At 38.0% G+C, this 27,530-nt stretch overlaps 3 protein-coding genes, 1 long non-coding RNA gene and 2 pseudogenes across 7 annotated transcripts in view; all 6 read right to left on the bottom strand.

The window, feature by feature from the left end:
* The window catches only part of LOC145219884 (uncharacterized), an 8,821-nt pseudogene extending 2,176 nt beyond the window's left edge, over positions 1–6,645 (bottom strand). Inside the window, exons 1-11 of the transcript XR_013857930.1 lie at positions 6,478–6,645; positions 6,306–6,388; positions 6,150–6,245; positions 5,834–5,969; positions 5,580–5,768; positions 5,174–5,276; positions 4,873–5,024; positions 4,375–4,544; positions 3,995–4,179; positions 1,017–1,117; positions 743–912 (exon numbers count right to left, since the gene is read on the bottom strand). The product of XR_013857930.1 is annotated as an uncharacterized LOC145219884 (transcript). The remainder of the gene's footprint in view (positions 1–742; positions 913–1,016; positions 1,118–3,994; positions 4,180–4,374; positions 4,545–4,872; positions 5,025–5,173; positions 5,277–5,579; positions 5,769–5,833; positions 5,970–6,149; positions 6,246–6,305; positions 6,389–6,477) is intronic.
* Positions 1,475–3,259, bottom strand: LOC145218683 (uncharacterized). The gene is made up of 4 exons (XR_013857692.1): positions 3,183–3,259; positions 2,525–2,620; positions 2,092–2,280; positions 1,475–1,567 (listed from the first exon to the last, which is right to left on the bottom strand). It is a non-coding gene; the product is annotated as an uncharacterized LOC145218683 (long non-coding RNA).
* Positions 6,646–13,202: 6,557 nt separating the features above from the next.
* On the bottom strand, positions 13,203–16,612 carry LOC145219883 (uncharacterized; annotated as a pseudogene). Its single transcript, XR_013857929.1, has 9 exons — positions 16,541–16,612; positions 16,387–16,472; positions 16,096–16,191; positions 15,783–15,918; positions 15,363–15,551; positions 15,205–15,304; positions 14,838–14,989; positions 14,293–14,462; positions 13,203–13,816 (listed from the first exon to the last, which is right to left on the bottom strand). The product of XR_013857929.1 is annotated as an uncharacterized LOC145219883 (transcript).
* Positions 16,613–17,158: 546 nt separating this feature from the next.
* LOC145220163 (uncharacterized) lies at positions 17,159–20,207 on the bottom strand. The gene is made up of 9 exons (XM_080087444.1): positions 20,098–20,207; positions 19,901–19,986; positions 19,709–19,804; positions 19,475–19,610; positions 19,062–19,250; positions 18,843–18,945; positions 18,542–18,693; positions 17,969–18,138; positions 17,159–17,569 (listed from the first exon to the last, which is right to left on the bottom strand). The coding sequence occupies exons 1-9, from the start codon at positions 20,177–20,179 to the stop codon at positions 17,372–17,374; spliced, it is 1,212 nt and encodes a 403-aa protein (XP_079943570.1). The 5' UTR covers positions 20,180–20,207; the 3' UTR covers positions 17,159–17,371.
* Positions 20,208–20,717: 510 nt separating this feature from the next.
* On the bottom strand, positions 20,718–23,853 carry LOC145219102 (collagen alpha-4(VI) chain-like). 2 transcript variants are annotated; one of them, XM_080086479.1, is made up of 10 exons: positions 23,747–23,853; positions 23,604–23,689; positions 23,419–23,514; positions 23,222–23,357; positions 22,979–23,167; positions 22,652–22,754; positions 22,316–22,467; positions 21,974–22,143; positions 21,426–21,658; positions 20,718–20,913 (listed from the first exon to the last, which is right to left on the bottom strand). In XM_080086479.1, exons 1-9 carry the CDS (start codon positions 23,799–23,801, stop codon positions 21,467–21,469), a joined length of 1,179 nt encoding a protein of 392 aa, XP_079942605.1. In that variant the 5' UTR covers positions 23,802–23,853; the 3' UTR covers positions 20,718–20,913; positions 21,426–21,466. The 2 variants fall into 2 exon arrangements, with proteins under 2 accessions (XP_079942605.1, XP_079942606.1); XM_080086480.1 differs by lacking the exon at positions 23,747–23,853 and having other exon boundaries at positions 20,720–20,913; positions 23,419–23,524; positions 23,604–23,654.
* Positions 23,854–24,254: 401 nt separating this feature from the next.
* On the bottom strand, positions 24,255–27,350 carry LOC145219103 (uncharacterized). Its single transcript, XM_080086481.1, has 9 exons — positions 27,163–27,350; positions 27,020–27,105; positions 26,842–26,937; positions 26,626–26,761; positions 26,374–26,562; positions 26,046–26,148; positions 25,585–25,736; positions 24,972–25,141; positions 24,255–24,623 (listed from the first exon to the last, which is right to left on the bottom strand). Exons 1-9 carry the CDS (start codon positions 27,215–27,217, stop codon positions 24,432–24,434), a joined length of 1,179 nt encoding a protein of 392 aa, XP_079942607.1. The 5' UTR covers positions 27,218–27,350; the 3' UTR covers positions 24,255–24,431.
* Between the last annotated feature and the right edge of the window lie 180 nt (positions 27,351–27,530).

Raw genomic sequence — 27,530 nt, 5'->3', positions numbered from 1 at the left:
TGTACAATAGTACAGTGTTACAGCGAGAAATGACTTGTATGTGCTTTCTTTCCCTGTTTCTGGTTCACGTCAGTGACCTGACTTCATTGACTATGACGTAACAAGGCGCCTACCATGATTGGTTAGAAATCTCCAAACGTAACAATGCGTGTGATGTCATTAGTGTCGCAATCTTGTGCCAACCACGTTTTACAGTTTCTTTCTGTGCTGTGAACAGACCTTTTAGTAGTTGCAGTTTGTGGTGGACCTAATGTAGTTTTTTATAGATATTTATGTGCTAACATTACCGTGTATTATGTGCAGCTAATTAAGCATGATTGCTAAAGGTTATAAAAATACTGGAATGTCTTAGTCTGTCAAGTAACTGTAATTCAGCCCTGGATTCCTAACAAGTTGGTACGTAATTGCATGTGTATATTGTATAAGTTAAATGTCGTAATACTGGTTTGTGTATGAGTTAGAGGTATTGACTTTCTTAACGTGACATATTTCTTAATGTAAGTTTATCGTCCATATTGAATATGCGTTTTAATTGCCGATTGTGGCACGTTTCGGTTCGTTTAACAGAGAACCAATGCTGTTGTGCAACCAACCAGAAATTTGTACCATCAGGCAGACAGTGTTGCGTTCAAACCAAATTAGGAAACCCCCTAGTGCGGCGGTCGGTGCAGATCCAGGCTGCACAGATTTTTAAATAAATTCCAGCCGCTTACATCGTTTATTTTTGCAATATCTGATTTACCGGTATACCACGTCGTCTGGCCTCATTTGCTGCAGACCTGGCGTTGTCGTCTGAATTCCTATCCGTTATAATGTTGAAATTTTGGGGTACTCTGTTGTCTCTCATTCCAGCTTCAGCTGTGAACAGGTTGGCCTGTGCGTATTGCATTGATACGCCTAAGTTTACAGGACCTGAGTATAATGTACATTAAAGGATTTTAAATCGGTCATTAGTTGGGTCATTTTGGCCCAAAGAATGCAAAAGAGGAATTTTGTGCCATCAAATATTTTTGTACCTTCATTGAATCGAAGTAGTCTTCGGGAGATTTGCCTCAAACGACCTTCGTCAGCACCATAGTGGTTGAATTTAAAAACGCTGGACTCTACAGGTTCTCCACTAAATTAAAGGCCAGATATCTTGACAGCATTTTCCGCAATGGCGCCACTGTTGGTGCATAAATGCGTATTTTACTAAAGTAGTTTACTTCCTCATGGCATGAATGCGACAGCCTTACAAAACTCGCACTCGCGACAACCAAATAATAACGGAACACCGATTTAGCCCGTACATTATGCGCCATGCTTTCAAAATCACAATTAAACCTATGACTAAAAACATACATGAAATCAGAAATAGACCTAAGTGCTACTTTTAAATCATCTAGTATTTGTTCATAAAATCTAAGACTTACTACACAATTATGTTGGTTATGTTTATAAAATTTAAGACTTACTACACAATTATGTCGGTCATTTGATTGAAAGTATCCCTCCTCCTTTTCCGGAAAAATGGAAAAGTAAAACATCGTCAAAGAGAAATATGGGGAATAATATGGCGGACATGGTCCTGAAAAATGGACGAATTTCTATACAACCACATCCAACCTTGCAGACTAAAATATAATTACCAAATCAAATTTATAACGCAGAGTTGTAAACGGGCCTAAAATTGGAGCTTGAACCCGGTCCAAATGCGAATATACAAGCCCGAAACCCGGCGCGAACCCGAATCATGAGAAGCCCGCTTAGGCTCGAATATTTGATTGACAGGCCTCTTCATTAAGCCTCAGTAAAGACAAAAACAACAACCACAATTGACAACAAAAGACAATTGGTGTTGAACATGGCGTTTTAGAGCTGTTTGACATTAGGCCAGGTCCAGTCACCAGCCATCGACTATTTAGTTAGTTAAATTTTCAAAAATATACTGACACAGAATGTAACGACCAGAAAAGCCCGACCCGACTTTCTACTCTAAAATAACTATAACAAAAAGGCCAATAATCAACCAACAAAGACATGACCCATATTGAAAGAAGACCGAACAGATTATTTTGCAATAATTTGTTTGATAGGAATTGTCAGGCTTACTTGCACAGCAAGGTGGTTCGCGGGCCCAGGTTCCGTTGCCCTGACACACGTTAATGCCACGTTCCTTCGGCCAAATTGAGTAATCTTTCCCTGTACATTGATATTCACAAACTGAACCAACTTTATTTTTGTTGTAGCACTGAATATCGCCATGAGGAAATTGGGACGGGATTAATGGACAAGTTTTAGCTGTAAGAAAATTTATTTGGTAAGACTTGGTTTTGTTTTTATATTGAGGTTTTATTATCACTTATCAATTATACTTGGGTCGTTCAATTGATAATATCTGAGTTGCATTGCATTGATGTTCCTGAGCGTCCATAGTTCTTCATGCAAACATACGATTGTTTTTTACAAAAACAATGTATGTTACACATTACAATGCTAGTATAGGACAAAAAGCAAAGGTAATAAAATCAGGTGTAATGTTTACCTGTAATTGGTTGCTACTGCATGCTCCTCTGTCTTTGCATCCCTTATTGATTCGCAAATGACTGCCATACCGCCGAACTGTGATTTCACATGACCTCTACAAATACCAAAATGTGCACTAGCTGAACATGGTAAGCGTTTCAAGTTTATAGACAGGGTTGCCATACCGTCCTTATTTCTAAGATTTGTCCTTATTTTGAAGGGTTATGTCTTAGAAACGTTTATTGTCCTTATTTCTAGTCCTTATTTTGTCTTATTTTCAACAATTACAAGGAACAAACTTAGTGAAATGACAGTCAAATCCCTGCTATAAGTAAAAGTAAACCTAGACCTGAGCTGTTGTGAGATGCACGAAGTATTTTATATAAACGAGGAGTTGCTGGAACAGATTTTTCTGGTCCAAATATTGCATATGATATGTCATGGCTCGTATACATGCAAATATTTGTTCAAAAACGTTTGTTTCGTTTCGTATGAAAAGTTAATTTTTCGGTTGTCCTTATTTTTGGTTTCATGTCGATGGCAACCCTGTTTATAGACCTACACAGGTCGTTTTCATCAGGGTTTAAAAATTACATTTGCCAGAAGAGCTCTGTAACCTTGATATTATGCCTGGCAGCAATATCTTGTATGTGGTAAGCGTTTGTTTTGTAACACACCTGGTTCGGCATGCATTTCTTTAACTTCCCTGCAACGTCGCACTCTTCAAAGCCAGATCCCTGACAAGTCATACATTTTAAACCTAAACGCACAGACAACATAACTTTAATCTACGCCATTAAACTCGAAATAATTTTTTCTCACCATTGACAGTAAACCAAGAAACAGACAACAGCAGACTAAACAATTCACTGTATACATGTTATTTTTACCAGCACAGTTTGTGCATTTTCAACAGCACATTGACCAAATTGCACACTAATCTATTCAATACACTTGTTGTGCCCTGGGGCGTGTATCATAAATATATGCTAGAAGGGTATGAATCTATGTTTATGAACTTTGATACGGATTTGCTTTTTAATCTTTCACCTTCTTTTCCAAATGACTCCGTATGGTGTTTGTTAGTTTTCTTTAATAATCCATCTAACAGACTTCCAAGAAGTTCGCAATTTTAACATCTTTCCTCGCCAGATCTAACGTTTCGTCTGATTGCTGAATTGTCTTGTCTTTAAACCTGTCCCAAGTTTGCTAACGTACTGTTCCTTTATAATTTTTGCCAGGGCTTTTATTGCCTATTTACAAAGTAACACTTCATCATTTGTTAGAATTATGTACCAAGTAAATTTACATGGGACTAAGCAAGCGAGGTAATTTTGGTCAGTTAAACACATTTTACAATACATTTCATCACTGGTGTTCATGCGAAGTAACATTGGTGAGTTAAACACATTTTACAATACATTTTATCACTTATGATCATGCGAGGTAATATTGGTCACTTAACACATTTTACAATGCATTTTTTTACTCATGATCATGCATCACATGTTCACAAGGATTTCCACAGAAATGCTCCATAAAATCATCAACAAGTTCGAGGTAGGTTGAACCCGATCCCCCGAATATAAAGATATGATCTTCATCTCCAGTGATTTCCAACATCTTTTTGCGATCCAGTCTGTAGCTACTGTTTTCGTATCCCATTATATACACCTTTAACAAAAACGTGGCCTTTGAAAACAAAGTCACAAAACGATTTACTGTAAAACACACTGTTGCTGATGCTTGTATTTTCTACTCTTTGTTGGGAAAAGACGCCAAAAATGCTCTTTTTGACCCGAGTAAATAAATAGTTTTCATTTCTCAGCTAAATAATCTACTGATATTTCGTTTTAGGCAATTCTTTACCAGATAACCACGTCTTCTCGCTTCTTCTGCTGCGCTTTTAGCGTCGTCGTCTGGGTTTTTGTCTATGGCAATTTAAAGTGTCTTTGGTACTCTGTCGTCTCTCATACCAGCTTCGGGAGTTAGAATATTTTCCAATGCGTAACGTATTGCTGCTCCCATATTTACTTGCCCTGTAAAAACAAGATAAAACATTTAACGACTAAGCAGAGGTTGAAATTTCACGCGCAAATTAGGTTTTCATAAACGGAAATCTTCAGAATCAATGCTGATATATTTCAAACTGGGCGTTATAAGCAAGTTGTGCTTTACGTTTTTGTGTGTCAACGTTTTAAAAGTAGACTCAATTAATGTATGATATACTTTTATATGCTCTTTTTCGAAAAAAAAAAAATGTTTCATTAGTAGGTATTGATTATAAATGTCGTTGTAATTTTTCAAATATACGCAAATAAGTGTGTTTCTATAGTCTTTGTGCGACAAACATTAAGGGTTTCTTACCATCGTTGATACGATGTAACCGTTGATCTGTTAGTCTTTGTAAACGTTTACTGTCCGATCCGTATTCGTTAAATTTTATTACGCTGGACTCCACCGGTTCTCCGCTAAAGTACATTGCTGCTATTTTCACTCCATCCTCCGCGAGTACTCCACTGTTACACAAAATTGTCACTCAGAAATATAAAGAATAAATTAACCTCAATTTATAGGCTTTGAAATTTTTCTTTAGTATGAAGTGATCTGCTGCATCTAATCTGGTTTATGGCCTAATTGTAAAACATTGTCAACTATACTGTCTTACTATGAAATGTTTGAGACCAGTGATTGAAACGTTTCTTCCGCTTTTTCACCAGAGAAATGAAAAAGAAATAGATCATCAAACAGAAAGTAGGGTGGACATGGTCCTATATAACAATAGGATTAGACAAACAAATATATTCTTGATGTTACCTGCAACCATGTGTACAGTGAAAATATAGTAGAGAAAAGTGCTGTTGTTTGGGAGTCTTTTTACATTTGTTCGCGTTGGCCTTTTACATCATATAAGTATAATTTTAATTCTGGATTATTTCTTTTTTACGTCATGTATGTTGACGTAGTATCTCGAAACGAGTTACGTGCATTTACGTCATAGCACAGAGGCTCGACCAACATAGAAAATTATCTTAGTATGTTAAAATCTGGGTAAAAACAATCAACGAACTTACTTGCACAGCATGGTTCCTCAAAACCCCACGATCCATTTTCTCGACAAACATTGGTGTCGCGGCCTTTAGGCCACACCGAGTAGTCTTTTCCAGTGCATTTATATTCACAAACTGAACCAGCTTTGTTTTCGTTGTAACATGTGATGTTGCCGTGCGGAAAAACGGCCGGTGCTTGTGGACAATCATTAACTGCGCAAAATAGGTTCGTCCACTGATTTTCACTGCTGATATTTTTGTCTGTGACTAAGTTATACCTGGACCAGTGTTTTGGTAATGCGTGACACAAGTGGGTCTTCCAGTATTTCACAAATCCGAACCACAGCAGCACGTGCAGAATGAGTTGGTTTGATCAGAGTAACATTGAGTTGATTTTCCTGATCTTCCGTAGTTCTGTTGTAAAATAACGCTACTTTCGGGTCGGTCCGCGCAACAGATGTGTAATTTCATAACCTTAATCACACTATATTACACTTTCAGTCGTATGTTTAAAACGCAACATTGTTTATCACATCCAAAACACATAAAACTACAAATAGCTATTTATCTAGAAACTAGTAAGTTTCTTTTTACCTGGAAAAAGTTACTTCTGCAAGCACCCACGTCTTTGCATCGCTTGGTGACTGTCATATGTCCGCCTTCTCGTCTAACGGACGTTTCACAAGATTTCTAAAAGACAACGTATAAGGGTACTTTAAAACTCATACTCAAATTCTTTGCTTTACCAACCTGATTTGGTATGCAGCGCTCCAGCTTTCCTGTGATGTCACATTCTTCAAAAGTGGAGGCTTGGCACTTCATGCACTTTAAACCTGGAAACAGCGAGTTTTAGAGCATTGTCCAATGCTAATCTATCAATGCATTAACAAACATTATTTATTACTTACACATCTTAACTTACCGTTGACATAAACCAATACTCCAAAACAAACTGCAGCATAGGAAAAAGGAACTGGCCAACTTCATAATCAAGTGCATTGGTTTGCTTACTTCACTTATTTCCAATGCAATCAATGCATGCAAACAACTTGCAGAAATAAGGCGCAACAAGATTCACTTGCAGTCACTTTCCGTGCATCAGTTTTCGTTGCCAAAGGGGAAGTTGCCGTGGTCAGATACTGGCCACTTAAAGCTGATTTTATCTGGCTGCAAAACCGGTTTCTAACGTTTGTGTTGTAACATGATCAGTTGCCTGTCAAAAATTTGAGATTTTATCACTCTTCGGCAATGCCATCTCACGCTTAAAAACAACAGACATTCCCACTTAAAAAACGTTTGCACAATGTTTTTGAAACAATGCAAAGATGTGTAACATTCTAAATGTTCAATCTGAACAAGGGCGTCAGAAACTTTACCTTTTTAACCTGAAACTTTGCAAATGCTTTTCAAACTTGGTGTATTCAAATGCAATCTTTCAAACCACACACATATTTGTTATGTTTCGCTGGCATTTTGTACCGTTTGGTTACATATCTGTGTCTATTAAGGTTACATCTGCAACATTTTAGTAGGTAACGTTTTTGCGTTCATTGTTTAAGACATATTTTGCAGGTTCAATTCCCCTTTGTTCTATCTGAAGCTTACAAAATAGACGCAGTTTAATCTGACTTTCACCGTGTATTTTCATAAGATTCTGAACGTATATTAGTATTTTTAGTATTTTAGAAATAAGAAATTTAAGTCTTTGGTTAGGGATACAACACAAACAAATGTTACCAGCAACAACAACAAAACCTTAAAAATAACACATCATTTATCCAAGGACGTATACAATCAATGTGCATATTATTCGTTTATTTATTTTTCATGTGCATGTAACACATGGTCACAGGGATTTTGGCAGAAATGCTTTGTCATCTCTTCGTATTGAGCAGTTAGAACTTCTAAGTCGAGTCCGTTCAGACGGAAAATGTGTTGTGGGACGCCAGCAATATCCAACAGTTGTCGACTGTTGAATTCATAGTTCTCTGTTTCAAAAGCGAGCACATACACCTAAAACAAGAAGATAACTTTTGCAAAATTTTGACACTTTTAATTAAAAATTTTGGAATCGAAAACTTTACAATTGTGTTCTTCGGATGGAACCGTTTGTTTTGTGCGGCCCAATTTGAAATCTCTCCCGGCACAATATTTACGGTGGCACGGTTAACTGTTTTCGACAACATTTTAAACAATAGTTACCAAAATGCCACGTCTTCTGGCTTCTTCCGCAGGCCCTTTTACGTCGTCGTCAGAATTTTTGTCGGTTATAAGTGTGATTGACTTAGGCACCCGGTCGTCTCTCATACCGGCCTCTGAGGTAAACAGATTGTCCAGAGCATACTGTATCGCTGCACCGGTGTTCACTGGGCCTATAGAAGAGAAAACGTGTTTATTAGCCATTTTTTAAGTTAAATTTTGTATTTTTTTTAGCAGAAGTTAATTAGACGTTTACCCGAGTACTGCTGCTTGTCCTGTTCCTCTTTTATATAGCCTATTACTTAATTTAGATTTAAACAAAACTTTGTTATTCTTAACCAAAATTAAATCATCGGAACACTATATACGGATCTGTTTTTAAGTTTAATGGTGAAAATAACGGCACAAATATATGCCCAAAAAACGACATGCTTTATTTTTTAAGCGTTTCGGCAAATGCTCATCCTATCATCAGTTATATGAAATCATTTTTATTAGTTATGCTGCTCTTAGCAACATTCGCTTTACCGCTATCTTTTTGAAAGCAGCATGACCATAACTCAAATGCACGAGGCCAATGCTTTTATTACATGCATGGGCCTTAACCACGAATTGTATCTTTGAACTGACCTTCGTTCACTTGTCGGAATCTTTGACTCACTATTTCCATCAAACGTTCACGCCTGCTTTCATATTCATTAAACTTAAACACACTTGATTCCAAAGGTTCTCCGCTGTAGTACAACCCCGCTAGTTTGACTGCATCCTCAGCTATCGAGCCGCTGTTAACATTTGACAAAGTTAATTGTTTTTTTACCAGTGCGGTGTTTCAAATTCCAGCTCATCGTTGATAATGAAAGTCGGCGAACGGAAATTTTTGTAGTTACAGCATACATGCACTGCTGTGATTCCTTGTTACGGGTTAAGAGTTAAGCGCATTTTACATACGTTTTGAAGATAAAAGAGTTATTAACATACTAATACGTATGTGTCACCATCTTAGTTATTTTTTGCTGACTAATTTTGGGTACAAAAATAGTGTCAGACATAAGCTGTGCAGACCGGTCTACAGACATGGGCGACAAAATGAAGGGGCCCCAGTATGAAGTTTTAATAGATTTGTCCTATTCACGACTGTTTTATTTGTTTTAATGTATAGATAGGGCCTTGCCAAGTTTTAACCAGGGGTTTAACGCACCTCTGCTTTTGAATATGTGCGACATAAAAGTATATTCCGTGGCGAACTTACTATACCAGATCTGCAACCAGCATTTGAAAAGTTTCTTCTGCCCCTTCTCCAGAGAAATGCATTAAGAAAACATCGTCAAAGAGAAAATATGGTGGACATGGACCTTAAATTGACAAACAAGTTATTCTATCACATTTAGGCCAAGAGCGAAATCATTACTCCATGTTCTTAACTTTCACGTAATTTTCATAAACTTACGTGCGCAACAAGGCCTCTCTTGAGACCAGGTTCCATTTCCTCGGCAGACGTTTAAATCGCGTCCCTTTGGCCAAACAGAATAATCTTTTCCAGTACATTGATATTCACAAACTTGATTTTGGTTGTAGCACTCAATGTTGCCATGAGGATAATTTACTGGCTCTGCCGGACAGTCGTATACTGCAAAAAAATGTTTTCCGAAAAGGTGTATTTTTGTCACTTATAAGGATGTTACGAATAATTACCTGGTTGTGTATTTCGATAATGTGTGACACAAGTTGGCGCACCGGTGTTACACAAGTTTGTTCCACAACAGCATGTACAGAATGAGTTGGTTTGATCAGAGTTGCATTGTGTTGATTTGCCAGCTCGTCCGTAGTTCTATTAATGCAAAATTAAAAAAGGTTCGCATGTAAGGTTCGGATTACTTGTATTTGTATATACTTGTGTAAAAAAAATTGCTGAGGTACGAAATTTGAAAACATTTTACTTTTTTACCTCTTCCCAAATAGCTTTATAGCGTTAACGCTCTAACCAAATTCATACAGCTTATAAATTTACACGGGGTAAAACCAGCAAGTATTGTACCTGGTAGAAATTGTTTCTGCAAGCTCTTGCGTTTTTGCATTGTTTGGAGACTGTCATACCTTGGCCATTTCGCCGAACTGTTGTTTCACATGATCTCTACAATAGAAGTTAGGTCAATGACACCCAAACTTCGACAGGTTTTAAACATTTCGAATTACAGTTTATGGCTGTTACCTGGTTTGGCATGCATTCTTCCAGTTTTCCAGTTACATCACATTCTTCAAAGCTAGATCCTTTGCAGTTCATGCACTTCAAACCTAAAAGAACATCTTTTATAGTTAAATCCTCCTAATCCATTCCCACGCTTGTTTGCTTACCATTTGCACAAATCAAAGAGCCAAGTATCAAACAAAAACCAAACACAAAAGGTTTCATTGTCAAACGTCTAGTCGCTGCCAACATGCTGTACCGTCACTTGTTGCGCGATTACCAAATGCAGTAAGATGCCGCATATCGGATCATTTTAACACCTATTTATCAGCCTGGGGGAAGAATGTTGGCTCAGGGTGCTTAACGTATTTTAAATCTAGTACACGTTTTGATCCTTATCGTTTTAACAAGTAGCATTTATGCCATTTTTGTGCGACATGATATGATCTGGTACACGATAAGTTTGCCGCAAGTATGGCCTGCAAGCTTTCTTGTATTCACCCCCTACAGAAGGTCGGCAATTCGAAACTACCATTTATTTGAAATTAGGGACTGTTACCACTCGATTTTAGGCTGACACTGGACGTTTTTCTGAACTTTTTTATATGATAAGGGACGACAACGCAATTGGCACACAATAATTATGGGTCCCCTTCCTTGAAGGGGACACATCTTGATTTTACTCGATTTCTTTTTTTTTTTTTTCTTTTTTTTTCTTCTTTTTTTTTTTCTTCCCTGAAGTTTGTCCACCCCATTTTGCCCTGAAATGTTTGATGGATTTGGATGAAACTTTCACAGATGGTAGATATAGTTGTGTAGATGTGCCATCTGCTTCGTTTGTCATGATAACCCCAGTATTTACCCCGCTAGACCCCAAAATGTAAAATGTGGTTTGTGCGCACCACAAACGTTAGTTTTGTGTGATGTTATAAAGACAACTACATATGGTACTCATGTTTAAGGATTGCTTGGTGAACGTGTTTGCGGATAGCAGTCAAGGGGGTTGTTCACAGCCTTGTGACGTCATAAGTCATTAGGTTGTTTGTTAAAACGCCCCCTAGTGGTCAAAATTGAAACATTGGCCAATTTGAACAAAATTTTACAGGATTGTTGTTTGGGTCATCTTGTGACGTCATAAGTTATTACGGTTGTTGGTTAAAACGCCCCCTAGTGGTCGAAATTGAAACATTGGCCGATTTGGACAAAATTTTACAGGATTGTTGTTTGGGTCATTGCAGTTTCATATTTTCAACATTAGGGTGAAGAACCCCATCAGTTACCCCACTAGCCCCCTAAAATGGGTGAATATTTAAACAGGGTCGGAATTGGCTGAAATTTGGATAGCTTGTATAATTTGCCATTTACAATTGATGATTGTTGTGTTAAAACCTGTAGCCCCAGCATTTACCCCACTAGCCCCCTAAAATGGGTGAATTTTTAAACAGGGTTGGATTTGGCTGAAATTTGGATAGCTTGTACAATTTGCCATTTACAAATGATGATTGTTGTGTTAAACCCTGTAGCCCCATCAGTTACCCCACTAGCCCCCTAAAAAGGATAAATTTTTTAAACAGGGTCGGAATTGGCTGAAATTTGGATAGCTTGTACAATTTGCCATTTACAAATGACGATTGTTGTGTTAAACCCTGTAGCCCCAATAGTCACCCTGCTAGCCCCCTAAAATGGGTGAGTTTTTAAACAGTGGGCAATTGTTGGAAATGTTATGCCATTTATAGGTATCGATTGTTGTGTTTTACTTCTTTGTTTTAAACTAGACAAACTTTAAACAATGCTTGAATTGAGTCGATTTGTATAGTTTGAACTTTGCATAGCATGACTATTTAATCCTAGTACCAATCACAGTGTTTTACTTTACAACACCAAAGTTTCTTATGGTTATCTCTTGAAATGCAGTGTTTACAACTTTGCATGTGTGGGGACCCATGAGTTTCTGCCTGCAGAAACAACTAACGTTTTAAAAGACGGTGGCAAATATGGGACCCAATATAAAATAAGTGAAGGAATTATATTTATGTTTTAAAATAGATCATAGTGTATGTGCAAGGGCAATATGTGCTAAGCCACCCTTCTAGTTTACCTATGTTTTGGTTTTGCTTTCTATACCCTTGTCGGAACAAATTTTGTTCTACCCAACTGTAGAGTATACTTTATTTGTCTTGTTTATATTTTATCCGATTTTGCTAGGGTAAGTAAGGAACGTCAAAGGTGAATGCTTTATCTTGTCGCACTGAGCCTTTGAATGTTTTCGTCGTCTGAAACATGAGTGATGGTTCGCTGTTTAATTATTAGTTCTTGTTTTTTATAAACCACAAAATAACATTCAAGAAGCATTAATTTGTATCTGTGTTTTGTGCTGCCTAAAACGTCTGGGTCGGAAAAGTTTACACGGTGGGTCGGGTGTTCTTGGAGGTGCGAGCAGACGTGCGACTTTGTACTGTTGGAGTGTTCCATTACACGTGTGCACAGGTTGCGTCGGGTTTGACCAATGTATGACGCCCCGCAAGAGCAAGTTAGGCGATAAACCACATTAGAAAAAGACTTTGTTGGCTGGTGTTCTTTGATGGGAAAAAGGCGTTGTAGTTTATTCGTCTCGTGGATAAATCGGAGACGGATTTTTCCTTCGCCAATGCGGTCGATAAACCGGCCCAGTTCCTTATGGACTTGATGGGAAACTGCCCCTAAAAAGGGGAGACGCATTACAACACATGGGTTGAATCGGCAAAACACAGATACAAATTAATGCTTCTTGAATCTCTATTCATACAACAACATAACCCGGAATTGAACAATGGCCAGGAATCAACACCACTCTACAAAATAACATGTTTTATGTGTTTGCCAAAAAATCCACGTCTTCTCTCCCCTTCACTTTAAGCTATTAACACCTTTTATCTTATAGCGGAGAAAGTACATGAATGATGATTATGCAGTAACCTATACTGATTTTTGTGTCATAAACAAAACACAATTACTGATGACCCTGTTTTATTACTGATGACCCTGTTTTATTACTGATGACCCTGTTTTCGTTTCGTTGTTGCATAACGACACGACAAAGGGCAATTTTCAGTTTTCGGACTGTCGCCTGATTGTCTAAAAATACAACAAAAAAACACAAAAAAAACACACACAAATTTTGTGCTGTGCAGTTTTCCATGGACATTATAGTGCGGTTTCCATTTCAGCAACACTCAAAATAGGTGCGTTATGAGTTTATTGTGATGAGGTTTATCATGCACCAGTGTTTGTTACACAAAATAATTCACATGTACATCATATTCACATAATAACGCAGAAAGAAACGGGTAAATGTTTACAAGCAAAATTATTTTTTGTGGTCTATTCTGTGGCACGTCTCTGTTGACAGGTGATCATTGACTACAGGTGATCGTGTAGTACATGATCACAAGGATGTTTGCAAAAGTGATTGACCATATCTTGCATCCGGGCTGCAATCACTTCTGGGTTATTTCTGGTATATGGAAAAATATGTTCTTCGTCTGCCTTTAACAAAAGTTTATTGTTTCATAAACAAGGATAATATTGCAGAAATAAAGCAAACACATGTGTTGTCTTAAAATTATCTTTGTGTACCTTGCATTTAAAGATGCAAAAATTGAAATAAAGGCATGATATCAAGTACAATTCTATTACGTGATGTGATCTACGGGTGATCGTGTAGGACATGATTACAAGGATTCTTGCAAAAGTGATTGGTTATGTCTTGCATCTGTGCTGCAGCACTTTCGGGGTCATTTCTGCTGTATGGAAATATATGTTCTTCATCTCCTGTCATGTCCAAAAGCTGCTTGCGGTCGAACTCGTATCCTTCTGTTAGGTGGGGCACCACATAAACCTAACATTTAAAAGGTTAAATGGAAGATAACAGTTCGAAACCCAGTCACAATTTGTCTGTTATATAACATACTTTTCGCCTTTATTATGCCAAATCCTCAACATAGACACAAAAAAATGAGACACAGAAGTCCAAAGGAACTTCGAAGTTAAACGTGTGGAACGCGCAAGTTTCTAATTATTTTTTAAAGACGACCACTGTCTGGTTAAAAAGCCTGCTCCACTACTCCAGACTTTGCCTATAAGGCATTAAAGATATGCTCATCTTGGCAGAATAAAGACCAGCGATCACGACACACTTATGCATAAATCATAGGCCATTTGAAGACCGAATAAGCCGTCACCAAGCATTCCCATATAGGCTAGAAAATCAAGCTTGTTGCGGAATTCAAATCCACGACAGGATTATTTCCCGGATTCGCGCATTACCAATTGGGCCCGGCTTGTTACGATTTTTTGTGTTGGGATTCAACTCACTAAAATCCCACGTCTTCTTGCTTCTTCCGACACAGCTTTTATATCGTCATCTGAGTTCCGGTCGGTTATAATATTAATTGTTTTCGGGACTCTGTTGTCTTACATTCCAGCTTTCCCAGTTAAAAGGTTGTCCAACGCATATCGCATAGCAGCACCGATGTTAACTGGACCTAATCACAATGATCGATTTTGGACAAAATAACAAAACTGATTAAAACCAGTGGTTCCCAACCTATATCGACGATTTCTTCCCTTAACAAATCAAAACATTTTTACTCCGCCACAAACGACTATAGTAAATGCTAAGTCGACTATTCAAAATGGGTTCTTTTATTAACTACACAGGTTATAATCCCCAGATCTGAAGAGTTTATTCTTTGTCAAACCACATGTACAAATTAAAGTAATTTCCTCTCTTGAGAGGAATTTTATCCTGGGTTGGGAACCACTGGTGTAAACATTGCAGTTCAGCAATCGACTTCAATTACAATTAACGAAATGGTTCTCAGTTTTCGGTTCACACATTTCAGTTGATATTCACGGACCTTCGTTTACTATTTTCATTCTTTCCATTGTAAGTTGTTCCAGACGTCTCGCGTCTGTACCATACTCATTAAACCGTACGGCTGTTGATTCAATTGGCCGTCCGCTAAAGTACATAACAGATATCTTCGTAGCGTCTTCGGCAATTGCAGCACTGTTGAAGAAGTAATTACGTGTTTTATGTTAAATCGTATTTTTCTCGATTCTATTTGGATGAGGACTTTCGAAGTATTTGGTTTGGATTTTTATATTAAATTGCTAAGTGAATAAAAAATAGACTGATTTAAGTGTGTAAAACTAAACATGTAAACCGGCTACAAGTCAACAACTACAGTCTTATGGTTCACGTTACCAACGTCAACAACGCACTATGCAATTCCTTTAACTAGAAATTGAAACAATTCTTCTTCAATGTCAGAGAAATGAACTAGCAGTAAGTCATCCAAAAGATAGTATGGCGGGCAGGGACCTAAGAAAAACACACCATTTGGCTAGCTGCTGTAGAAGCACCTATGAAATAAACTTACGTGTGCAACAAGGCTCCTTGTGAGCCCATGTTCCATTGCCAAGACAAACGTTTGTGTTACGTTCAGTTGGCCAGACACCGTAATCCTGTCCAGTGCATTGATATTCACAAACTGATCCAGCTTTGTTTTCGTTGTGGCACCGAATGTTTCCGTGAGGAAAGTTGGTTGGTACTTGTGGACAGTCTTGGACTAAAAAATAGACAAAACCAAACATGTGCCTTTTTGCACGAACACTAATCTCTACTATTCAAAGCATTAAACGTCTTCTTCCAGAAATGAGGATAATTAATTTTATGTCCGTGTTTTGCAAAGCTTCTATGCCGTAGGCGTGAAACCACCAAAACGTATTTTTTGCGAAAAAGTGTGTTCTTGCGTCGAAATTGTAGTGTACTTGTATCCAATTAAGTTCAATTATCTAACCTGGAAACGGGTTCCGGTAATTGTTAACACACGTTGGCATTCCAGCGTTGCACAAATCCATTTTACAACAGCACGTGCATACTGTACTGGTTTGATCTGAGTTGCATTGTGTAGAAATTCCTGATCTTCTGTGGTTCTGTTTATATTAAACAGACTCATTAACGTTACTATAATCAGTATTAACATGCGTACTAATTTAGAGTGACAGCACCTGTGAAAAGCATTTAAATTTACACTGTAATCACATGGGAGTATAGGCAATATGCCTGTTTTATAAGTTAAATGTCGGTACACATAAAGCACTCTATTCCACCTGTACTTGGTTGCTTCTGCAAGCTTCCGCATTTTTGCATCCCTTTGTGACCCTTAGATGATCTCCATAACGACGCACAACTGTTTCACAGGACATCTGCAAATCGTTAGTTACTTTTCCTTATCGCAATGTTGTAACTGTAGTGCCGAAAAAACGTTTCAGGCACATGTTTTATTCCAAACGTTTTTACAGTGTTTTATATCATTACCACGAGACCTTTTCCTTGTGATGAAAAGATTTCATTTGCGGACGTTAACAATATAGGTACACACATTTTACTGCAAGTTTTACCTGGTTTGTCATACATGTTTGCAACCTCCCGTTGACATCGCATTGTTCAAAACCATTCGCGTCTTTGCACGTCATGCATTTAAGACCTAAAGATTACAGTAAACGAACCTTGAATTTACAAGACTGGCGTAATATTACAACCAACGCTGCTTACCGTTAGCTCTGAGAAGCATGCCTATCATAAAGCAATTTGCCAGAAAGATCTTCATAGTTTTGAACAGGCAGTGCAAATAATGATGTCTAACTAATACAGCTTCTTAAAACTTACCATAACATGTCGATTTGCCTCGGGGTAAGATTGCTCTGTTAAGGTCATCGTTTGTTTGGTAGCGGTGACTGTTTCATTTATGCTGGTCACCGTAATGATATAATATAAGTTGGTGTTGGGCTAAAGTTCGATGACTGAGTTGCGTTGGTGGTTAAAGATGGAATCCAGTGGGTGGCCGTTTCGTCCTTTCCTGACATTAGCAAATTTGTAAATATGTTACCTATGACTGTATTGTTCAGTTTATTTAAATGCTATCTACACGCTTAAGATCTTGTCCACTTTTTTACATATTTCTATTACAGTTACTTTTATCGTTGTCGGGTGTAGTGACTGCGAATGTGTTATGTTTTGCAGATGCTGCAATATGACTATTTGAGGGAAACTGGTTTGTTCAACTAAAGCTAAACGACTTGCAAGGTAAACCTTTTTTACGTAAGTTTTGGCCGATGACTACCTTTAGTAGTGGCGCGTTTGCGCATGACTACTTGCATGTATTAGTCAGTGAACGTTTGTTTCCATTTTATTTTATTTCGACACCCGGTATGTACAATGAAAGAAAGTGAGATGTTTAAGAAAGATTCGGTCAAACTAAGCGTATGTCTACAACTAAACAATGTTTTTATCCAAACAACTGCGATACACAACTATTTATACATTAACAATCAGGTTAGTTGTAGCGCTTTAAAATTCGGGTCCCATATCACGTCGTGGTTGGTTTTATCCTCTGCCATGTGCATGAAGAACATGATCACATGGGTTCCTGCAGAAATGTTTCATCATGTCAGCAACATGCTCGTCGGTTAGAGTGCTAAGGGCTTGATCGAATGCTAAGATGTGTTCCTCTACACCTGTCAATTCGAGTAGTTGTTCACGGTCGAATTCGTACCCATCTACTGCCATGCCAAGGAAATAGATCTGCAATACAGTATATCTGTTATTGTGCTGCTACAAAAATATGTAAGAGGGCATAATAGGCAATTGAAATGCTGATGTATGTCATTCAAATCAGTTGCAGAGTTTCTTTTATAAACAACAAAACATATTTCTTTAGTGTCGGAGGAATGCTTTCTTCGTTGACTTATGGTTTAAAACTGCAGTTTTGTTGACAATACTTTAAGTTGGTCCTGTTTTCATAGTTTATACCAAGTCGGTTAACTTGTAAAAGCACTCTGCAAAAACGCGTTTGTTTCAAACCTAAACGAGGATGATGAGCCTCTTTGTGTGCTAACTATGTGGTACTAAATGTTTCAATTGAAGTTGTAGTTATATGAATCCTATTGTCACCAGTACATAATATATTAAGCAAACGTTTACCAAGATGCCCCGTCTTCTTGCTTCTTCTGCAGGTCCTTTAACATCGTCGTCAGAGTTTCTGTCACTAATAACGGTGATTGTCTTCGGCACTCTATTGTCTCTCATACCGGCTTCTTGGGTTAGTAGATTGTCCAAAGCATACTGTATTGCTGCTCCAGTATTCACTGGTCCTAATAATGTTTAACAGGCTGTTTTGGTGTGGTGGAATATATGAGTAAACCTATGGATTGCTATTTAGGGCCATAATTATGAATTCTTGGTGGCCGGCTGATTCGGTATAAGGCCTTCAATAGACCTAGCGTACTATGATTAGGGCCTTAATATTGTCATTATCTTACATCAGTTTTAAACCCTTCTTTACAGGAGTATATTGCTTTGTTTTTTAAACAAATGTTGCTCTTTTATCAGTTTTTTGCGAAGTAACTGACGTTTTTATTTCCCATTCAAAACCCTTTCTCTATAAGGATCATGTTTTTATTAACCCACACAACAGTGATGATTTGACGCAAATTATCGACATAAATTCCGTTAAACCATTTTTTAGAAAGTTTGATTACGCGAACAACGACAGACCTTCATTCTGAAGAGTGACTCTTTGTGTAACAAGTTCAAAAAGTCGTGTTGCGTTCGCCCCGTATTCGTTAAACTTTACTACACTAGATTCGATGGGTTGTCCACTGTAATACATCACTGCATGCTTTACAGCATCTTCTTCTATAGCGGAGCTGGAAACAAAATGTGTTTTTTTGAGATTTCGGTCTTGGTTTAGTTTTGTTTTGACAATGTGGCAAGAGTTCTTGTTTTTTTTTTACTTATGTGTTGGTTTTATTTGTTTCAAATCACTATTTGTTTCACAATGTTGCAAATTACTTACAACTGCACCGCAGTAAGAGTTTCTTGTAATTCTTCTTCGGCCTTGTCTCCCGCAAAGTGGATGAGCATGACGTCATCAAACAGAAAATAGGGCGGACAAGGGCCTTCGAGAACAAAAACAAGATTACTACACTTTTTTGTGCATTTATTAGCCTATGCAACACTTGGCAAAAACCCAGTCATTAACTTAGTAATACCAACTGGTCCATAATAAACTTACGTGCGCAACAAGGCGCCTCGTGTGACCAGGTTCCGTTGCCTTGACAAACATTTGTGTTGCGCCCATTCGGCCAAACTCCGTAGTCCTTGCTGGTACATTGATATTCACAAACTGCTCCGGCCTTGTTCTCGTTATAGCACTCCACATTGCCGTGTGGTAGAGATTGGGACAGCGCGGGGCAGTCATTAACTGTAAATCATTTCTCTTTAATATTACTCTGTCCATATTAAATGTTATATCTTACTTATCTAATATCTTACAGCTAAACTGAAAACGCTTCTATCGTGAGTTCGAATCTCACCTTGTCCGTATGGGAATACTTGTTAAGACCGGTTTGGTTCTGTATGACGCCTTCAATTGACCTGGCGTACTATGATTTAATATCTTATAGGACTTTGTTATCGGTTTTATACCTGGTGTAACAGGTTGATAGTATGGGACACACGTCGGTGTTCCTGCGTTGCACATATCGCTGCCACAACAACAAGTACAAAATGAGCTGATTTGATCCGCGTTACACTGAGTTGACCGACCAGAATTTGCATTATTCTGTGAATCGAAAACACCTTTGTAGTTAATATAACTAATTATTACTTTGTCTGAATTGCTAAATTTAGGTTTAGTTTTAAACGTGATGAAAACTGTACCTGCATTTGGTTGCTGTTGCATGCATTTGTGTCCTTGCAGTCTTTGGTGACGGTCATATGATTGCCAGAACGCCTCACGACTGTTTCACATGATTCCTGCAAAAACACGTGTTTATTTGCAAAATCAGCATCACTCACTCCACACGAAATGTTACAATTGAATGGCTATAGATTCGATAGTTTTTTCTTTACCTCGTTTGGCAAGCATTGCCTTATTTGGCCGCTTACATCACATTCTTCAAAGCTTCCGGCACTGAAACACTTCATACATTTTAGACCTGGTTATGAAAAAAGAAGTCGATTGGACTACAACGCATTCGTTACAAACAAACATCAAATTATATCTTATTGACACACTGCTAACTAAACGACAAAACATTAACATCTACCTTGTGTGTATGCCGAACAGCAGATAAGGATCACTACGATTGCAGCATTCATTTTACTGTCCTGTGCTGCAACATTATACATCACTGTCCCTTGTTCAAACGGCCATTTCGATTTATTATAGTTGCACGGAGGTGTTTGTCCGCCGTAGGGCAGGTTGGTTGACGTTTTTCAGCTGCGGTATGCACGTATACCCCTTAGAGGGGATAGTGACAAAATGATGAAGGTAATGATATCTAGCCTGACATACCGGCTTAGCCACATGCAAAATTTGTATAGACAGTGATAACATGTTGAAGCCCTATGATCGTCAATCTGACCTTTTTCAACGCAGTAGTTGAGTTGCGTGTTCAGCAAGGGCATAAAAATTTCAAAAACAGATGCAAATCAAATTGCTGGGTAAAAAAATTAATCTTATCGCTTAAAAAAGATTTTCTCCTGCGGTACTACGTTAGGATTTTTTGCTGATTATGGTAAACACGATTAAGTTCCTATTTTCTGCCATACAATTTAGGTTTTTTTTGCCAAAGCGATTATCTGCAAAGCGTTTTCTACCAGCAAATCGAAACCCTGTTTGAAAACGTTTTTTCAAAAAACTAGTTGTTAAATGCTCGATCGTGACCGCCTTGGTTTTTTCCTCCACTGAAATTGTAAACCCGTCTCGGTTATGTGTGTGTGTGATTGCTTGCGCTTAACGCTGTAAAGGTTATGAAGTAAACATAACACATTGTGAAACTAAGTTCCAAAACAATATGACTTTTAATAGCACAACAATCATCACTCCATTGCCACATTTACATCTTACTTCATTTGGTTAGGTCAGGGGTTCCCAACCTTTTTACGATCCCGTACCACCTGGACGCTCTGCACTGCCACGCGTACCACCATAGAGCACTAATGTGTTCTACAGTGCTCTATGGTATTACTACTTGCAGAACAACTAATTTGTTTGAATCATATTTCATTCAACGCTATCTTAAGCACCAAAACAGTAGATATATCTATCAAGAGCAATCATTTGACACAATTAACGCCCACTGTGCCGCAGCGTTGTTCGGCTTTTCATAGCAAGTAGCAACTATGCTTTTTGTTGAGAATTGACATGACCTGTATTTTGAAGATCGTAATGATACGAAACAACAGGAATAGTTACGTAACAATGACAATAGGCCTGGGGACTGTTTTTTTGTAAACAAAACCAGACAAACAAAATATAAAGTTGCAAATTGAGGTATTTGTGAACAAAACAGAAGCTACTCGCGTACCACCTGAAAACCCTTCGCGTACCACTAGTGGTACGCGTACCACCGGTTGGGAACCCCTGGGTTAGGTACAACGGATTTATTTTGTTTATTGTGATAAGCAAGTTTGTTAATTGTGATCGTGCAGTACATGGTCACATGGGTTTTGACAGAAGTGCTTGATCATGTCGACGGCAACTTCAGATTCAAAGTTGTTCAGCGATTCCCTAAATAAAAAAATGTGTTCCTGTTCCCCAGTTATGTCCAGTAACTGTTCACGATCGAAGGTGTAGCCGTCAACTTCCGTTCCAAAAACGTAGATCTGAAAGAATGTAAGGAGTTACACACTGTTAGTCTTGAAATGCGCACCAACTTAAGTTTATTTTAAGATTTCTAGTCTTGAAATGCGCACCAACTTAAGTTTATTTTAAGATTTCATTATGTTGTGGACAACTGGCCGTTACGCTTTGTGTGTGTTCAAATTGCAACGCGCAGCGTATGGCTTCAGCGACGAGTAAGTTGTTATGATAGGCATATTGGATGGGAATGCCTATGATCCTCAGGGTCTGGCGTCGTTCGGTTAAACGCAACGCCCTAATTTTGGAAATGTTAGACTATTGTTTAATTATCAAACTACCAGGATGCCCCGTCTTCTTGCTTCTTCCGCTGCTTCCTTTGGGTCATCGGCAGAGTTGCGATTGGTCCAAATTGAGATGACCTTAGGTACCCGATTGTCTCTTGCGCCAGCTTCAGGCGTAAATAGGTTATCCAAAGCGTACTGAATGGCAACTCCAATATTTGGGCCTCCTGCAATGAAATGTCATCACATTAGCAATGAATATGTTTTATGACAACAAAAAGGCCCCAGGATGACAATATTGTATTTAATTGTAACAAAGCTTACCGTGCGGAAGCTGTAAATTTTAACACATAATGTCTTTCTTTTACTTTCATTACATTCATCCTCTATCAAACATACCTTCGTTTACCGCTTTAGTTCTTTCTCTAAGTAGTTCAACCCAAATAACATCACTTGGTTTGTATTCATTAAATTTTATTACACTGGCTTCAATCGGTTCACCACTATAGTAGAACCCTGCTAGTTTGAGTGCGTCCTCTGCTATTGGTATGCTAAAAACAATACGGTATCAGATCATTAACTTGACATTTATAATTTCAGCTTATTTTGGGACATAACACCGTGTATCATTTACAAATCTATAAAAGATTTAAAGTTAACATACAAATTATCTATATTTAAAGCTCAATTCCAAAAAGTGTTTATCCAAAAAATAACTTGAAAATTAAGTCTTACCCTCCAAGCGCATACAATGTATCGTTAAGTTGTTCTGCAGCATCTGGCCCACCATAATGATACAACTGGACCTCATCAAAAAGAAAATAGGGTGGACATGGACCTAACGAAATTGGAAAACACAACTTGTCTTACGTGGAATCCAGTGCGTTAAAAAGTGTAAACGAGGTTTTCAGTTTTACTCCAAAATATGAGTTTCAAGCTCATCGTGTTTAAATAGCTTTGTTTTAAATCAGTTGAGCAACAAACGCATTATTAAAGTGATAAAGCAACAAGTTTATCGAAAGGAAAGACTATAATGATTTCAGCAACCCTTTATATACTTACGTGCGCAGCAGGGCTCTTCGTGTGCCCACGTTCCATTAGCAAGGCATACATTGGTAGTTTGCTTTGGAGGCCAAACACCGTAATCTTTTGCAGTACATTGATATTCGCACAAGGCTCCAGATTTGTTTTCATTGTAGCATTCAATGTTGCCATGGGGGAAATTTTGAGGGACTTGAAGACAGTCTTGAACTAAACAACAAGATTCCTTATTTTATAAACTTTTAAGTCCAGTGTTGGTCTTACGAGGTTGTGTAGGTCTGTAATGTTCCACACAAGTGGGCGCTCCAGCGTTGCATAGGTCGACGTTGCAACAACAAGTGCAAACCGAGTTAATTTGATCCGAGTTGCACTGAGTTGATCTTCCCGAGTATCTTGTATTCTTTGTTAAAAGCGTATCATACTTAAATCAAGTTGAAGCTCATAAGATCATATTTCATTACTTGCATTTGGTTGTTTTCACATGCTCGTGAATTCTTGCAGCCTTTCATGACAGTCATTTGACTTCCTGAGCGTCTCACGACTGTTTCACACGAGTCCTGAACCAAACTGAGTGAAATACTGTGCAATATTCTGCGTTCTATGCCTGTATGTGTTAGGTTTGAAAATATTCAATAATACAACCAACCTGGTTTGGCATACATTGCTTTATTTTCCCGTTCACGTCGCAATGTTCAAAACCACCAGAGGTATGACAAGTCATGCATTTCAAACCTAAACCAGTCATAGTTATTGTTTTGTTGGTTTAAATACTACAAATACGATTATTACCTGCTATGCATACTATGAACGAAGCTACAACGAAACACACTAATAAAAATCTCATTTTAGGTCGTTTTTTGCTGATCTATCGAAACTGTCTGCAAAGCAAGGTTTTTCAGTTTTGTATTCAGCTCGGCAATTGTGACATCCGAACTGTAGCCTGGGGGAGGGCTACTTTGTGACCGATACGCTCTATTAATCGATAATAATTGATTTGGAAACTTCAATTTGTGTTTTTTTAGCTGTTTTTATTTGATCCGTTGTATGTGGGCATTATTCGCCTAAAATTGCGGGTTTCTATTTTCCATATTTTTTTCTCTGAATTTAAACGTTTGTCCAATTAAACATTGCTGTCAAATGTAAACAAACTTGTTTGTTGCTTATGTTCTGGTGGTTAGCCCGATTTCGTTTTTATGAGACAATGGTTTCTCCGCTTCTTGGCTTAGTTCTCACCCAGCGAAAACACATAGAAAAAGTAAGTGACAATTGATTTATTATGCATTAGGATTTTTATTGTTTCAAATAAGCTATCATAATAAGATGCTTTATGTTAAAGAAAAATACAAACAATCGTTTTACATGTATAAACAGTTCACATCCTTAATACCACTCGCATTTTTACACATTGAAAAGTCAGTTCCTTTTCGTTACCGACAGGCTCATTTACAACCCACTTTATGTGCATCTTTTTGTGTTAATTGTGATCGTGCAGGACATGGTCACATGGGTTTTGGCAAAAGTGATTGTTTAGATCTGTTACAAGGTCAGGTGTGAGAGTGTTGAACGCCTGTCCCCATATATAAATGTGCTCTTCTTCTCCAGTTATGTCTAGTATCTTCTCATGGTCGAAGATGTAGCCATCTTCTTCAGTTCCAAAAAAGTAAATCTGAAACAATTTAACAAACATAACGGAATTTTAGATTTCTCTATCTTACTTGCACGTTTCTCAAACGCTCAGGTAAGCAATTTTACCAAATTTTTTGTGTTTTTATCAGTTAAATCCGAGCTTGTGTCAAGGGCAAGGTGGTTACATGCTGCTATGTGGCATTTTTATTGTACCCACATTTAGTCTACAAAACATCTTGCTTTGTAGTAAACACCAGCCTCGAATAGGCTCTTGTATTATGTTTTAACCCACCTTTGTGGAAAGTTTTGTTTTCTAGCTTTGTTTATAGTCTAATGTGAACATTGGGTGACAATAACAACCATATTTACTAAACGGTTAACATTTCACCAAAATGCCACGTCTTCTTGCTTCTTCTGCTATTTCCTTTGCGTTGTCGTCTGGATTCCGATTGGTAATAATCGAGATACTCTTCGGTACACGATCGTCTCTTGCACCTGCCTCAGGAATAAACAGATTGTCCATAGCGTACTGAATGGCTGCTCCCACATTCATGCCACCTGCAACAAACAATTTAATGAAATTATTTATTTGTAACTTACGTTTGAGCTCAACAGTCATTTGTCTGTGTCCATTAGTTAAAACCGATCCTGTAAAGTGTTTTATGGTGTATTTGTCCTGCATTCTAACGTCAAACTATGATAATTTTACCATGCATGCTTGATGTTTCCTATGTCTAGTTGTTTTAGGGTGCTGAACAGACCGGTTTTAAGCTGTATGACGCTTTCAAAAGACCAGGCCTACTGTGATTAAAATGGTGTATCTTTACAGCTGGTTTGCATGAGCGCATTGGTACTAATGCCAGTAATAAATCTATATGTGAACCTTCGCTGCCTTTTAAATAAAGGATGTTATCAACTGACAATATGCCACCAACAGTTACAATAAGCATTCGATTTTTTTGGTGCTATTTGTCACCTTATAACCAGAACGCTAGTCGTACCTTCATTCACCACCCTAATTCTTTCTTTCAGTAATTGAACCATGCGTGTTGCATTTGCTCCGTACTCGTTAAACTTCATTACACTCGATTCAATCGGTTCGCCACTGAAGTAGAATGCAGCTTCTTTAAAGGCGTCCTCTGCTAATGGTACACTGCAAACTATAAACTATCAGGTATTGGTTTGTTGCTAACATTAAACACCATACTTTCAACATAAGAGAATAAAACGCTAGTCAGGCAACAATTGTTAAATTTTTACTTTAAAGTTTTTAATTTCAAGTCTTTTGAAACAACTTTTCCGATGTTAGTGTGATGTGAAGAAACTTATTCTCTAATAATCAGTACTACCGTTTTCATTTTGCAAAAATCGGTTTCTGTTTTTTCAACTGAAAATTTGTAGCAACGCAAACTCTAAAAGTAACAACACTTGTAATCTGCATGTCTTGCAAGTTAACTCTTACCCGCCAAACACCTGCAGCGTGTTTTCTAGTTGTTGTTCGCCGTTAGGACCCCCGAAATGAAACATCATAATGGCATCGAAAAGAAAATAGGGAGGACACGGTCCTGACAAGAAAATGCACAACACAACTAAACACTTTTTAGATTAAGAAACCTTTTTCCAAATGTTTGTGAGAGACAAGTTGTCAAGTAGAATTTGCTTTGAGGATATTTTACTGAAGTGCATCTGCTTTTTTGAAGTAACGTTGTGTAACGCAATAGTTTTATTGCAGCTATTCATTCCGATTAAAAGCACATTTACTTCTAAAAGCTTCAGCATACACAACTTACGTGTGCAGCAGGGCTCTTCGTGTGCCCACGTTCCATTCGCAAGGCAAACGTTTGTAGTTCGCTTTGGAGGCCAAACACCGTAGTCTTTTGCAGTACATTGATATTCGCACACTGCTCCACCTCTGTTCTCATTATGGCATTCAATGTTGCCATGGGGAAAATTTTGAGGGACTTGAGGACAGTCTTGAACTAAACAAAAACATTAAGGTATATGTTGTTCCATATTACTTACGTGACTGGCATGTGGCTTACGAGGTTGTGCAGGTCTGTAATATTCCACACAAGTGGGCGCTCCAGCGTTGCACATGTCTTTGTTGCAACAACACGTACAAACTGAATTAATTTGATCCGCATTGCACTGAGTTGATCTACCTGAGTATCTTGTGTTCTGAATAGAAAATAATATCATTAATGACTACTATGGAAAGTTTTTTGGAATAGATAAGTGTGTGACACATAATACCTTACCTGCATTTGGTTGTCCCTGCATGCTCGTGAGTTCTTGCAGCCTTTCATGACAGTCATTTGACTTCCTGAGCGTCTCACGACTGTTTCACATGAGCCCTAAACGAATGGAATATTAATCTATATTAATTTAAACATTTGTTTAATGTTTGATTTAAAAATCGTCTGCTGTTTCACTAACCTGGTTTGGCATACATTGATTTAGTTTTCCATTTACATCGCAGTCTTCAAAGCTACCAGAACTGTAGCAGTTCATACATTTCAAACCTAAACATCACACATCTTATTTGGCATATCTTACCGAATAGTAAACAGGTGCTTTACCTTTTATGCAGACGATGAACGAAGCTACAATGATACAAAATGATACAATCTTCATTTCGTTGCAAAGTCAGTGCCAATAGACGGAAACTACCACTAACACTCAGTTTTGTATTTGACCGCAGGTTTACCGAAACAATGCCAGGTGGCCTTAGCTGTTGCCTAGGGGTGGGCTGCGACTGTTACGGCTTAGTTGCATTAATTTGATATCTGGTTTGGCAACTTTTATATGTTTACGTTACTGCCACAAGTACCGACAATCTGATGTATGTGCACATACCTGGGTCTGCAGGATGTTTCTTTCACGCCTTTAGCTATTTTCCTCTGCTAAATAGTAGAATATGTGGGCATGCACATTCAGTTTTGTTTAC

Source organism: Phallusia mammillata, chromosome 3 (genome assembly GCF_965637545.1).
Source record: "Phallusia mammillata chromosome 3, kaPhaMamm4.hap1.1, whole genome shotgun sequence".
Lineage (NCBI taxonomy): Eukaryota > Metazoa > Chordata > Ascidiacea > Phlebobranchia > Ascidiidae > Phallusia > Phallusia mammillata.
This window is presented reverse-complemented; position numbering and strand designations above follow the sequence as displayed.